At 47.8% G+C, this 14,428-nt stretch overlaps 1 protein-coding gene across 27 annotated transcripts in view; it reads left to right on the plus strand.

The window, feature by feature from the left end:
- Celf4 (CUGBP Elav-like family member 4) overlaps positions 1 to 7,578 on the plus strand; it is a 289,799-nt gene extending 282,221 nt beyond the window's left edge. For 19 of the 27 annotated variants that reach the window (XM_026400067.2, XM_026400086.2, XM_026400068.2 and 16 more), the window contains 3 exons: positions 311 to 389; positions 840 to 1,011; positions 7,231 to 7,578. In XM_026400067.2, the coding sequence (XP_026255852.2) occupies positions 311 to 389; positions 840 to 1,011; positions 7,231 to 7,257 (278 nt within the window). In that variant the 3' untranslated portion in view covers positions 7,258 to 7,578. Of the gene's footprint in view, positions 1 to 310; positions 390 to 839; positions 1,012 to 5,147; positions 5,202 to 7,230 lie in introns of those variants that run through there. The other 8 variants (XM_077792296.1, XM_026400065.2, XM_077792298.1 and 5 more) reach the window with 2 other exon arrangements.
- Positions 7,579 to 14,428: the final 6,850 nt, after the last annotated feature.

A 14,428-nucleotide genomic window follows, 5' to 3' on the forward strand; every position in this document is an offset into this window, starting at 1 on the left:
TTGGTCAGGGAAAGAGCATCTGCTCCCAGGGCTTGGAATTTTACACACGTGGATGGGGCTGCTGACAGCCCCTGGGGGCCAGGTGGTGGGTGAATGCAAGTCGGTCTGGTTAATGCAAGTCGGCCCGGCCAAGCAGCCTCGGGCAGGGGCAGGGCCGGGAGTGGGGACCGAGGAGCTGTGAGGACCTAGCCTCCGGCCCTCGGCCCACCGCTGGGCCGCACTCGCGCGGGGGGCGGCCGGCAAAGGCGGCGGAGAAGCTTTCTCCGAGGTGCCTCCCCTCCCGCCCCCTCGCACTCCTCTCTCTCCCCAGGCCGGCACCCCGTGCCCTCCCGCTGCCAGGCCCCCTCCTGTCAGGGAGGACAGTGTCCAATAAACTCCTCCACCCGCAGGTGTGTCCGCCCTCTCTTACCGAAGGAGAGGGCCGAGGTGGCGGGGCCGGCCGGGGTGGGGGGGCGGGCGCCTCTTGAGCCCCGCTAGGCCGCGGGCGCCCCTGTGGGAGAGCGGGCGCCCCAAGAGTGGCGCCGCCCAAAGCCGAGGTGTGGCGCGCCAGCTGGGCCGCGCAGATCGGCGAAGCCGGGGGCTCTGGAACGTCCATCCCGGGAGGGGCCCTCGCACGCGGGCGGAGGGGGGCGCGGGGCGCGGGCACTTGGCCCCGCTGGGTTTGAGGCTGGGCCGGGGCGGGCCCGGGGGAGGAGCCTCGGGGCCCCGGGGTGGAGCCTCGAGCCCCGCCCCGCCCCGCCCCGCCCCTGCCCGGCCTTCTTCCCCCCGCCCCTCCCCGCCGGGAGCGGCCCCCGGCGGCCCCGTGGAAACCCAGGCCCTCGTCCCTCGTGTCTCGCCAGGCTTCGTGAGCTTCGACAACCCGGCCAGCGCGCAGACCGCCATTCAGGCCATGAACGGCTTCCAGATCGGCATGAAGAGGCTCAAGGTGCAGCTGAAGCGGCCCAAAGACGCCAATCGCCCGTACTGAGCGCCGGCGGGAGCGTCCCCCGGGGGAGACCAGGACTCGCACAGGTAACCGGGGGCTACCGGGGTGTGGGAACGGGAGGTCTGGGAAGGGGGCATCAGACGGACCCGCCATCTTCTTGGGCCTTTGTGGGCCTGACCCTCATTTGTGCCTTGGACCCGATGCGCCTGGCTCAACCTGCTCCTTGTCTAGTGTCCACAGGACAGGAGCAGAGCTATGGTCATCCTGGCAGAAATGGGCAAGGTCGTCCCCTGTTGTGGGGCCAAGAGGAGCAGGAGTAAGGGAGTCATCTGGGAAGGTATACAAGGCCTACACTGGCAGTTCTTCTTGCCACAGACCCTGGGGTGGGCAGATGACAAACACAGAGCTATAGCCACAGGTTAAGGCCTTCTCCCAGACTTCCTGGCTCTCCTCTCCCCAGTTCTGGGAAGGGCCTGCAGCCTTTAGTCCTTTGACCCCTCATCTCTCCAGCTGCCTGTAGCTCAGTCAGGACAGAGGGGGCAGGATTTTTCAAAGGGAACTTTACCAGGAAACAAAACAGAATGGACCAAAAGCTGCGGAGGGTTGATATCACAGCACTGAGGTCCCTTACCCTGTTACTTGGGTCATGAGTTGTCACCTCATCTGCTCAGGCTGGGGCCTGCTTAGCAGCTGGGAGCAGTCAGCCACTCGTTTTTCAGGCCAAATGTTCCTTCTCAGAGCCTTCCTGAGAAGGGCATATGGGGAGATGTTCTAGGCCACCAAAAATCAACCTCAGCCAGTTTCCTTAGTGCTGTTTGCTACTGCAGTCCTCACAGACCAGAAATGGAGGTCACCTTTGAGTTCTACTGACTCAGGATGCTTCCCACACCCTGTTCCTCATCTATTCAGCAGTATGGTACTTTAGGAACTATTAGGGTTACAGTGGTGACCGAGACTGAGAAGGAGGGAGCTGACAATAGATTACCTAGGATGTCAGAATTGTTAACTAAAGTTAAATCATGTGGTCAAGGTGCCCAGGGCCAGCCTCATTGCAAGGGTGACATTAGAGCAAAGATGTAGCCTTTGTGTGCAGACATCCTCTTTCTGAGAACACAGCCAGTATGTAAGTCCCAAGGTGAGCTCAGGGGCACTGTGGCCAAGGAGCAGCAGGGGGCCAAGGTAGGCAGAAGGAATTTAGGAGATTGGGCCAAGAAAATGGCAAGAGAGTTGTGGGTTAAGAAAGAATGTCCACTTGGAGCCTGCACGCCATTATATGAACTTTGATCTCCTCTGAGATGGGAGGGGGCATTGGAGAGTTCTGGTAGAAGAACTTGCATTTTGGCAGATCACTTCAGCTGCAGTTGATATCAGGTTGTAGGGGCTGAAGCATTGTCTTGTGTTAAGATGGGAGTTCCTCTGGAAATCTTACTAGGAAACTAAGGCAGGAAGAGTAAACAATAATGTCAATGTGACAGGTTCACAGCCAACAATCGGAACACTCCCACCAAGGCTCTGCCCAGCTCAAAGACTGTCCCCTGAATCCCTTCCTGCCACCAGGTTAGCTAGTACATACTGAGCCTTAATAGTAGGACGGTTCTCAGAATCCTCGTCCTGAGGTTTTGTGGGTTGGAGAAGGCATTAAGCTGTGTGTCTGACTCCATGGGAGTCCTGTCTCCCGGGCCCTGGGCTTTGATTGTGAGTGTGCTTTTGCACAGTATCTGGAGTGAGCTTTGCAGGTGCAGGTGCCCCTCTCTGACCTGTGCATTGCAAAGCTGTAGCTTTGGGCCTGGGCCCTCTCTGGCTAGAACCCAGATGTTTTAAGACCTGACATCTGAATTGGTTGGGCCAGGCCATCATTTCCTCAACCAGATCAATGAGTTGGAACTTCCTAGACCTGATCTAAGCTTCCCCGTGCTGGTCAGTGATCCCGCTGCCACCTCCAGGGCTGTGTTCTATAGGACACCCCAGAGAGTGGCTGGGAATGGTTGCTCCTACAGGCAGAGGAAGCAGGTAGCCAGCTGTGCACATGCTGGGGAGGCTCCTGGGGGCTGAATGCTGCACTGAGTGTATGTGAGAGATGAGGATGTGTTCAAGAGAGTTCCCTACACTGGGTTTTGAGACTTCAGTTCCAGTGCTCAGCATGGTGCCTGGCACTGAGAGGCAACTGGGGGAGGGAAAAGGAACAAGCACAGGGAAGGCGTGAATGCTTGTGAGGTTCCCAGGACTGGTGTGGAGGGCAAGGAGGAGAGTCCTCAGGTTGTCCCTTAGGTGCAGTTGCCAGAGCTAACACCTGATGGCAATACATTTCTAAGTTCCTTAGGCCTCTTTTCTCATACCAAAGGAACCTGCCAACATACTGGGTGGATCTAAGAGCTTTGGGGAGGGGTTGGAGGTGCAGAGGAGAGGGACATTTCAGGACTGGTGGTCATGTGATAGGCCTTTGTCTGGGTGAGGGAGATCTGATATTGGAAGGATAGAGCTCAGCTTGGGTGGGCAGACAGGACAGGGAGTCTATGGAGGGAGGGAGATTGGGGAGTGCTTCTGTGATGGCTGAGCTGGAGGCAGTGGCTCAAAGTAGAGTCACTGCTCAGCTATTGCACAGCTTATCTATTATGACATTGTAAGATCCCAGGGGTCCCTTCCCATTCACCCTAATGGAACAAAACTGAAAGTGGAAGTCTGCTTCATGGAGAGGCCTGGTAGATTGGAAACCCTGGTAATAAATTCTAGGCACGTAGGCTTTGGCACAGGCCTGAGTGCATAGAAGAGCACAGGATGAGGAACAAGCTCATGAGTAACCATGAGGTTGGAATTGGGGACCCCAAATCCTAGGGTGGGGGCAAAGGATCATGAGATGGTGAATAAGGGAGATGACAACTCAAAGCTGAGTAACCTGATTTGTCTGATAGAGAGAGGATCTCATTTCTCAACCATTAGGGCTCCATCAGGAGAGAAAATGATCAGACCTGGCCAGCTAGAGAGAGGGGGTGGGCTGGAAAGGGGAAGAGGAGTAGGGTGGATGGGGCTCAGCCGAGCCAAAGTGAGAGCAGCAAGGGTTGGAGATGCAGAGTCACTGTGCCACCCTCTCTGGTGTGCCACTCTGTGGTGTACCTGAAGCCTCCTTTGTGACCCTTTTATGGGTCAGAGCTACAGAACCTTTGAAGGGCTTCACATGCCCTGAAGCAGCCTCAGTTAGGCCACCTTGGGAACAAATCAAAGGGTATGAGGTAACCATGAAATGAAATTGTAGGGCCCCCCTAGGCCTGTTGATAGAATTCCAAGAACATAAGTGTAATTTAGGAAATTTCAGAATGAAGTATTGTCATTTTCCGAAGGCTCTGAGGAAAAAAAGGTGTTATCAAAGTGGAGGGGAGGGGATCAAAACTCCTTTGTGCGTGCTCATGCCGCCTAGAGACCCCTTTCCTAGGGTGGGGGCCAAGGTGGGATCCACAGGCTGGAGGGCTGAGCTGCCGCTCGCTCGTAGTATACCATACTGTGGTGGCCAGATGTCTCCTGTGGCACTTGCCTTAACCATCCTTACCAATCAGGGTCAACCCCACTGGCTCCCACTGCTGATCCTCAGGCTGGAGCCACAGAAAGCCAGGGAGCCAAGGAGAGCTCAGCATCTGGGGGAGAAAAATCAAGGGTGTTAAAAGCAGAGAGCTTGCTCCCTGAGATCTGCTTGCTGGCCATGGTGGTTTGAGGGGCTGTTTTATTTTTTCCTGGCCCTCTTGCCAAACTGCCTGTGCCTCTTCCTTTTCCCAACGCATGATGGATGCCCTTAGTGGCCCTGTGTGAGGTTCTGCTGCTGTTCACAGTGTATCATGTGTCTGCATAAACAGCCGTGTGCGTGTATGTGTGTGTGTGTTGCTGTGCCCATGTCGTCCGTCTGCGGGCTCCTCCATCCTTTGAGTTCTTTTCAGTTCCCTTATGATTTGACTGCTGTTCTCCCATCAGAGCTTTTAGATTGATGCTGTGGTCTGGTGCTGTTTAAATATTTTTCCTTTTGATTTTGTTTTAACTTCTTCCTTGCCCTTCTTCACCCTCAACCCAACTCTCCCTACCCCCCACACTCCCGACCCCACCCCACCTGCCCCTCCTCTTCCCTCCCTGCCCACACTCTCCTGTCCTCTCTCTCTCTCTCTCTACATATATAAATATATATATATATAAAAATCTTTTCTTCTTTTGTCATTCAATCAAATTCCAACAACCCAACCAGGGCCAGTCAAATCCACCACAGTCTCGCGCTGAGCTAGGAATAAAGTTCACGTAATCACATGAGAGTGGAGAAAAGTCCCCCATCCGTAAGTTCAAATCAACTCAAAGTTCACAGTGTGACATGATGGCGTCATGTAACAAGGCTAAGAATCGGTTGCATGACAATTGCCGTCAAGTTTCGTGGAGGTGCTGTGATTGGAGCGTTTTTCTTGGATGTCGTATCCGTGGATGATTGGCCAGTCATGATCACACGTGCATTTTCTTGACTTTTGTGCTGCCACGATCTTTTTTGCTGTGCTCATTTTCGTTTCGTTCTTGGTGCTTGCAGTGGTTTTACTTTCTGTTGTTTGGTTTTTCTTGTTCAGCGTTTTTTTATGCTTCTCTAGATGTCACATAGAGAAAAAAAAAAACTAAAGAAAAAAATTTAGTAAAAATAAAGATGAATTCCTGAATTATCAAACATGGGATCATTTAACTATGCAAACCATTATTTTTTTTCTTAAAAATAAGGAAAACATCTTAAAAATATCTATGCGTGGTTGATTTACTTGCACTTGAAAATATTGTGATTTTATTTTTTAGAAATTTGGGGGCCTTTTTCAATTGACACTTTCCTAGGTCTGGTCTTTTTCCAGTTAGGCTATTTTAAATCTCACCTCAAAAGGAAAAACCAAAACCCAAACCAAAATATCTAATATCTATAGTAACAAAATGATTTAAAAAAAATTCTAAACCAAAAAAAAAAAAAAAAAAAAAGCTAGAGTACAAAGCCAGAGGCCTCTGAGAGAGAGCCCAGTAACAATTATAAGGTTTGTATTATAGCTACTCCTGCTAAATTCAATGTGGGGAGGGGAGCGGGGGACTGGGGGCTTGGGAGGGCTTTTTTGGTTGGTTTGGAAGAAACAGTACTGACAAAAGCAAAATGCACCTTTTTGTTTACAACTGAAAAAGGGTCCTTGACAAGTGTTTTTTAATTTTATTATTATTTTATTTGGTGTTGTAATTGTTTAGACTGCTGTGTACGGTTTGCTGTTTGTTGAATCAACAGTGTGAAAAACCTGCCAGCATGGATTGATATACGCATGACGTTGTCCCCTGGACTGGGGGCTTTGCAGTTCTAACTTTCTTGATGTAACCAGTCACCCCCATGTATAAGTGGAAGCTGCTTGCTAGAATGGAGATGAGTCTCATTTGTTAATTCACAACGATAAGCATTTGCCTTCTGATTCTAGTCAGATCATGATTTTTTTTTTCTTAAAAGCAAAACACCAAAAAGCCACCATTTGAAACAAAATCAAGAACTGTCTGAGTTAATTTACTTAAGTTTTATAATTAAATCTGTTCTGACCTTTTTTTAGGTTCTCCCATCCATTCCCTGGAAGTTTCTGAATTTCCTCTAAATTCCCTGGCATGTATGAGAAAAGTATTATGTATGTGTGTATATGTGCATATACATACACACATATCCATGTATGTCCACATATGTGCAGGTGAATATATTCTACACATATATCCAGATATACATATATATATACACAGCCTCGCAAATAGTTACTGATCTGGGGAAAGAAGTGGTTGGCTGGAAACTGGGCAAGGATTTTACAAAATTCGAGTCTTGGCTCTGTCTTTCTTCTTTTCCTTAAGCTGGGGAGGAGTTGGCTAGGTTGTTCAATTCTTGCTTTCTGGTTTGCTAGGCTTCTGTATACATATTGTATCTGGGCTGGATCCCTCAGGGACAAGTTTAATTATGATCACATCCCACTGTCCCAAATTCTTCCCTTAGATATAACCATCCCTCAATCCAGAACTCTAAAGGAACCCAAATCAAGAACTCTCTCCCCACATCTAAACCTCAGCTACAACCATCGCCACTAGACCGCCAAGTGGTTTCTTACTCTGAATAGAAGAGCAAATTTCTTTTGACTGTATCATGATCATGACTAATTCTCATACTGGTCTCTCTTCCTTCCCTCCTGCCATCCCCCAGAGTTCCCATCCTACCCCAAGGCAGGTTCCTATTGGTGTTTGGATGCATTTTGTGTTTTCCCTCATGGCTTAATCAGCCCCGATTTTCTTCATTTTAGGGCAGGATGCTGAACGGGCTACATTAAAAAACAAACCTCTCTCTCTCTCTATTTATAAATGAGAACTGTTGGATGACACCTTTGACATATCAGCCAATATCAATCAAGCTGAAGACTCCAGACACTCTGAGACTGTAACATTTTCTTCAAGGAAAGTATAACGTCTATGGAGTTCAGAGGGAACGTGTTTGGGGGAAAAATATACATGACATAAAGAAGACGACAATGAAGAAAAATGAGGAAAAACATATACACATAAAAAAAAGGCAACTTTAAAACAAAATAACATGAGACCAGACGGGGAGGCTGAAGGGCTGGGCACTGGGAGAAGACGCTGCTGCTTACCGATCCTGGGGCTTTTCCAGCCCATGGGCGCCTGAGGCAGGCGGGGGCAAGCGTGTGGCGGTGGGGGCCTGGTCCCCAGGGGGTGGCTGGGAGGCCGCCACTGAGCATCTCTATCTGTCATTCCTTTAGCTATTTAGGGACCAAAGGACCAAACTTTTTATTGCAGATGTGTAGCTCTATGTCAAATAGAGGAGGAATGGAGGACTACCTCCTTCCTGCCTCCTGGCTGTTCTTGAAACAGCTTAGAGCGATTCTATGAAAAACGTAATAAAAAATTAAAAAAAATACAAAAAATACAAAAAATGAAAAAAAATAATGCTTCAATGCTTTTAAAACAGCAAGATAATAGTTCTTTGATACTTTGAGAGGCGCTTTGATTACCCTCATTGAAGTCTATGAAACTTTCCTATGGTTTTCTGTATTATATGTCTGGATGGAGCTGTTAAGATGCACAGATTGGTGGATATTTGGGGAAAGCAACAAAAGTATGAAAACTTATTAACCGTGAAGTGTGAGGAAAACAAGGAGGGGAACAAAGGATCTTCCAAGACAAGGTAATTGTTGCGAAAAGTCTGTAAATGCTTCTAACTCTTCCCCCTCTTAAAGATCATAATAGTTGTACAGAATTTTAAAAAGGAAAAGTTTAAAATACCTATATAATAGAAGAAAAAAAATTAGAGGAAAGCAAAAAATAAAAAAAAAAAAATAAAAAAAGGAAAAAAAAAAACTATAGAAGTTAGCGTTACTGCTAAAATCCCAGATGTTGTAGGACTGTACTTTTTGTAGAGTTTAGACTGAGCATCAATCCCTTCTCCCCGCGAGTGCTGTCGGACGCCGTTGTCCCCGAGGGCCAGGCCGGACTCTCCCAGACCTGCGGGCTCCCGGCCGCCCGTCGCGGTGGAGGCCGTGCACCCAGCCGGGAAGGGCCCCTCGCCCGCCGCAGCAGCCGCCGCTGCCGCCGCCCGCGCCTCTCGCTTCGCTCCGGGAGCTGCGCGCTCGCTCTCCGCAAGCCCTGGACACCTCCTGCTTCACTCGCCTTCCCTGCTTGATCCAGAGACTTTCCGGGCAAGGGAGAACTGGGAACTTTCATCTTAAAACAACTAGGCAACACACACACACACAAAAACCTTAAAAAAGAGAGAGAAAAATAAACAATCTTTGAAGAATTTCTGAAACTGTTTACAAGGAATTTTGAAAAACAGGGATGTTTAAATGATGCCGGCTCTGTTTTTCTGTAAATAAATTTGCATATTTTGTAGGACTTTTAATTGTAATGATAGAGAAAAAACAAGGAAAACTATTTAATGAAAGCACGATATTTATCTTTGGTAAATGACTTTAGAGCAGTTAAAGACATTGCTTAAAAACTCAGAATCAGAAAATACACTGAATTATTTAAGAACACATATATTTTAAAGTATATCATATTTATTATAATTTATTTGCACCTTTGGGAAGACTTTCGTTGGCATTCTGCCTCCATAATTCCTTACTGATGGCCAGTTCATCCGGAGACCAGGGGGGCACTGGGACCTATCACTTTTTTTTTTTTTTCCTTTAGAAGAACGAATTTCTGGTTCCTGTCAGGCCTCCTGTCTTTCCTTTCCTTTCTATTTTGTTTGTTTTTTTTTTTTTTTCATGTTTTTAATTTTCTTTTTCTTTCTCTTGACTCCTCCTTTTAGGATGTCCAGATGTTGTAAAAAACAAAACAAAACAAAACAAAACAGCTGCAGTTCGGTACAACTGCTCTTTTCACACTCAACTCCCTAAAACTCCTTGTAACCTTCTGTAACTATTGGATGACGCTTTCTCCAGCTTAGCCCTAAATAAAGCACAGTTTAAAAAAAAAAAAGACTCTTTTTCATTTTTCTGTGCCTCTCTGATTCTGGCCAGCTGTGCCTCGCAGTCCCCAGACTCGCCCACTGGAAATAACTTTCTGTTCCTGAAATCTGTGTGCCACACAGGCCCTGGTTGTGAGCTTCAGCAGCTTGGGGCTCCTTCTAGAAGGTGATGGGTGCAAACCCATTCTTTGGGGTCTGTGGGTATAGATGACTGCAGTGCCCCAATATAACACTCGCTGATAGGAGCAAAGCAAGGCCACCTGACCTAACAGTAGAACAAGGGTTTTTTGGGGGGGAGGGGGAGGGGTGGTGGCAAGGTGGTGTGATACCTTGGGAGAGAAGGTAGAGGGAAGATGTTGAGAGCCATGGTCTAGTCAGAATGATGCCTGGCATTTGCTAGAGCAAGAAGGGACAATGATAAAAGGAGGGTGAGGGTGCAACCCCAAAGATGCCACTGAGCCTTTGGCCCTTGGTCCTGTACATTCCACTGCATGGAAACTTTGTGTGGATGGAGAAAAGCGCAGATTTTGCATGATGCCCACAGGGTCAGCATCCTGGGAGGGGGTTGTAGAAGGAGAGGTTGGGGCTCTGCCCTGGGGAGCTTCCTGGAGTGCTGCCTATCCCACACTTAGACATGGAGGTATTTAAACCCAGAACACCCAGGGGTGGGGAAAAGAGTGTTTTTAAAGGAAGAAGGACATGAAATGGGGCTTGGTGAAGAGGAGGGGCAGGTCTCCTGAGGAGAGCCTAGACAGAGGCACACCAGCCACATGCCTTCAGCAGAGCCATTCCTGGGACAGACCTTTTTCATTGTTTCTCTCCTTGTCCCCGGCATCCCCCATCCCTTCTGCCTTGCAAGCTGGTAGAGGGATGGGAAGATTCCTTCCAAGGGTTTCCACCACTTTGCAGGATGAGGGGCAGGGTGCTGTGTGGCTTTGGATGCCTAGGGAAGGGAAGACAGCCCTGGGAGACCAGGGTGTTTGTCTAGGCCCTCCTCCTTGGAGAGTGCAGCATGGTTTCAGGCTTCCTCATCTGACTTCTCTGAACCGGGGGGTAGGGGGTGGGCAGACTCAGAGCCCCACCTGCAGAACAATACCTGGACCCTATGTTCCTTCCCTGCCTCCCATCTCTCTTCCCAGTGCCAGAGGACCAGGTCCATGTTTCTAACTTGTGAGGGTCAGCCTGTAGAGAAGAGACCTTCATGTTTCAGCCAAATCCTTGACTTCTATGTAGAGATGGTTTCAAGACAGAAGCACTACCCCCAAAATTGATCCCCCTTCTCTGCCCACCAGGCTGTGAGCCCAGGGGTCAGTCAGCCTGCTCTGCCCTTTCTGGGAAGCTGGACTTCTTGGAAGAACTGGCTGCCAGGGGCTGGATGTCAGACTGGCTGTCACACTAGCAAGGAACAGAAAGGTGTTTTTTAAGGAATTCTCTGGGGAGCAAGGGGCAGGGGGTATCTATATGTTTTGAACCTCAACCTATCCAAAACCATGGTTTCTATTGGATATTTATCATTGAATGTCACTGAATCTGCCAGAGGGTGACAACTTCAACAATTCTCAACAAATTAAGAGCATGTAATCTATTAACTTCTGGGGCAGGGGTTGGGGCAGGGGGTTGTCACCGATTCCATGAAAACACTCTGGTCAATTGGCAACAATTACAGGAAGTAGGGATCCTGTCTGCTCCCAGCTTAGGAGCTCCTGGCTTGCAGTGTCAAGAAAACCCAAGGCAAATTCTCATGGATTCCTACTTGTTCTTGATTTTACAGTTCCTCTGCTAGTATCCTACCTGGACATGTGGCTCCTTCATAGCTCTCCCATTTGTAAGAAACCTTTTACTTATAATTACAAATTTGTTATTTCAAGCATAATAATCCAAAGTAAAGATACCAGCATAATGAACCCCCATATGCCCGCCCCTTAACTTTAGCACGCATCAGCTCATGAATCAGTTTGATGCATACGCCAGATACTAATTGTTTCATTGGTAGGTGCCTCAATTTCCCTTCAGTGATCTTGTATTGAGATCTAATGGCTGGGGGGCGTCTAGCCAATGCGGCCTCTCTACAGTCTTTTCCTGGGTTGGGCCTGCCTCCTGGTGACTCAGGGTGATTGGACCTACCCCAACAGCACTTCCAAAGTACCTGTAGTGCTTGCCTCTATCACTTGTGTCATAACTTCTCCCTCACTGTTTTCTTCTCTCCCTTCTCCTCTCCCTTCTCTTTTTGACGTTAACTTGAATATATTTGTTGAGCTATTTCATTTAATGGCTGAAATCCCCTTTGGATGCCTAGGGGAGGGAAGACAGATCTGACTCTGTGCAGGATCCTGCCCCTCATACACACACCAAATAGCATGGGACATGTACATGCCACGGCCTCCCCATTGGCCCACATTGCCCAACCTCTATCTTCCAGAGCTGCTGTTACCAGTATGGGCAAATCTGCAGCTTTTCAGGGCACAAGGACTTCAGGGACCATGTTCAAATTACATCAGGCTGAACCCATCCTGTCTATCTGGTAGGGTGGATGAAGGGACATGTGGATAGTGAGCTCAGGGACAACAGCATCAGACTTGGCTATTTTCCAAAATAGAGTCCATTCTCCAACAAAAATTATTAGCTGCTATTGATGTATCGCCTTTAATAAACAATTAACTTCCCACAGTCACATCTGAATCAATGTGGGGTTTACTGCCTATATGGACAAATTACAGGTGACTTAAGGCATGTTCCAAAGATGACATTTTAGTGGTACTAATGTTATATTTAGAATAAGCATGTAATCAACACCTCCCTCCCCATGAGAGTATACAAGTATAAGCTCCTTGGCAACCTCCTCCCTCTACTGACCTTGCTTGTTTCCCTAAGCCGTCCTGTCATGTTGAGGTACACATGCCTCTGAATCTCCCTGCTCTTTTTCCATGGACTCCAGTTAGCTGAGGATCCCATGCCACATCTGCCCTCTTTGCCCTTTCTTTTTCCAAGTGCTTTCCCAATGCTGCTGTGGCTGTTTCTCCTTTTGGTTATGTGTCCCCCCATTACCCCAGTCTCAGGTCCTCAATACTTTGGCTGCCTCGAGACCAGCCTAGTGCTGGAGCCAAAACCAGCTCCCAGGCCCCTCCTTATCACCCCAGCTTCTTCCTCCTGCCAGCCTAACTGTTCACCTCAGGGAACTCTGAACACCTGCACCGCTGTTTCTACCTTTGAAGAGGTGCCCAGATTAGGAGAGGCTGTGGGGAGGCTAGTGTCTCAGACTAAAAAAGCATGGGCTTTGACTCCAGACTAGGACTCAAACCCTAGTTCTTTCCAATACTTTCTGCATCATTTTGGACAAGTTGTTTAACTTCTCTGAACCTCAGTTCCTTTATCTCTAAAAAGGGATAATACCATCCCCAAAGTGCTGAGAAGTAAACGAGATATAGCCACAAACAGCTCCATTCCACCCCCAAGGACTCTGTGAATTTCTTTTCATAGCACAGGTACTCAAAATGGATGGTTCAGGCTGTGAGCCTCTCCTCTTCTCCTATACTCCAATGACAATGCCCAGCGTAACTGAAGCAGCTTGAACTTGAGCAGGACACTTAGCTCATTTTTCTATGAAGTCCAGTCATCCCATGCCACTCCTGGAGGATTCCTGTCATGTCGAGGTACACATGCCTCTGAATCTCCCTGCTCTTTTCCACGGACCCCAATTAACTGATGATCCCTTGCCATGTCTGCCCTCTTTGCCCTTTCTTTTTCCCAAGTGCATTCCCAATGCTGCTGTGGCTGCTGCTTTCTGTAGCCTCTTCCTTCTGATTCACATGGCCTCAGGCTTCCTACTAATTTGGTCCTTCCTTGCACTTAAAATTTTTACCCAACTTTTTGAATAGGCAATGTATTCACATATTCAAAAAGTAAGAAAAATGATACAATTAAGTATTCCCAGGCCTGAATCCAGTCACCCATTCCTGTCCCTAGAGGCAACCAACATTCCCAGTTTTTCTTGTTTACCATGGTCTTTAAATGTAGGGATGTGGGGTGTGTTGGTGGTAGGAATTCAGTTCCATCCTCATGAAAGTGTGAAGATGCAGAGCTAGGCAGAAATTATGTGGGGACCCCTGACAGAGAGGATTGGGGGGCTCTCTGTCACACCATTGTGGATCCACTCTGAGGCATGGACATAGCTGCTTACTGGTATTTTCACTGAGCTAGACAATGTTAAGAGTCACTAATTAGGGCTGGGTTGTGGCTCAGTGGTGGAGTGCTTGTCTAGCATGTATGAGGCACTGGGTTCGATTGATCCTCAGCACCACATAAAAATAAAATAAAGATGTTATGTCCAACTAAAACTAAAAAATAAATATTTAAAAAATAGCCACTAATTAGAATCTCATATAATTCTCGTAATAAGTCTATGATGTAGGTGTCATAATCCCTGAGAAAATGGTGGCTAGTGAGGATCCCTTGATGAGATTGCCCAGATTTGAAACCCAGTTCCGTCTATGTAACTGTGCTGCTGGTCTCTACCTCCTGTTTCCCTGGGACTGCAACTTCCCCCTTGGTTATACACGCCGTCCAATTGCACCCCTCCAACCCTTATTTCATGTCTCACACCTCCCTTCTTCTACCTTTTTTCCTTAACATTCCCCATTTTTCTCTTAAGAAATGGAAGCATTGTGTTGCCTGGGGTGCCAACCTGCTTCTTCCCTTCTCTCTCTAATTATCTGAGCCACAAGTTACTAGACATGTTGTTAGTAGGTGCACAGTTTCTCCTCTCTGGTTGCACCTGCTAGTGGTAGGGACAAATGGGACAGTGTTTGTTTAAGATGAGAAAAAAATCCCAAATACCTAATTAGTTTTTCTTATTAACAAGGAGAGGAAATTAAATTGAAATAAATGTAATATTTCTTAACATTTTCTCAGCTACCTGAAATCTGAAAGCTTTTTGGGCTATGACAGCTTTATTTCCCAGGACATTGAAATATGGAGAAAAGCCTGAGCAAATTATTAAAATCAATGTAGACTCC

Source organism: Urocitellus parryii, chromosome 13 (genome assembly GCF_045843805.1).
Source record: "Urocitellus parryii isolate mUroPar1 chromosome 13, mUroPar1.hap1, whole genome shotgun sequence".
In the NCBI taxonomy this organism is placed as follows: domain Eukaryota; kingdom Metazoa; phylum Chordata; class Mammalia; order Rodentia; family Sciuridae; genus Urocitellus; species Urocitellus parryii.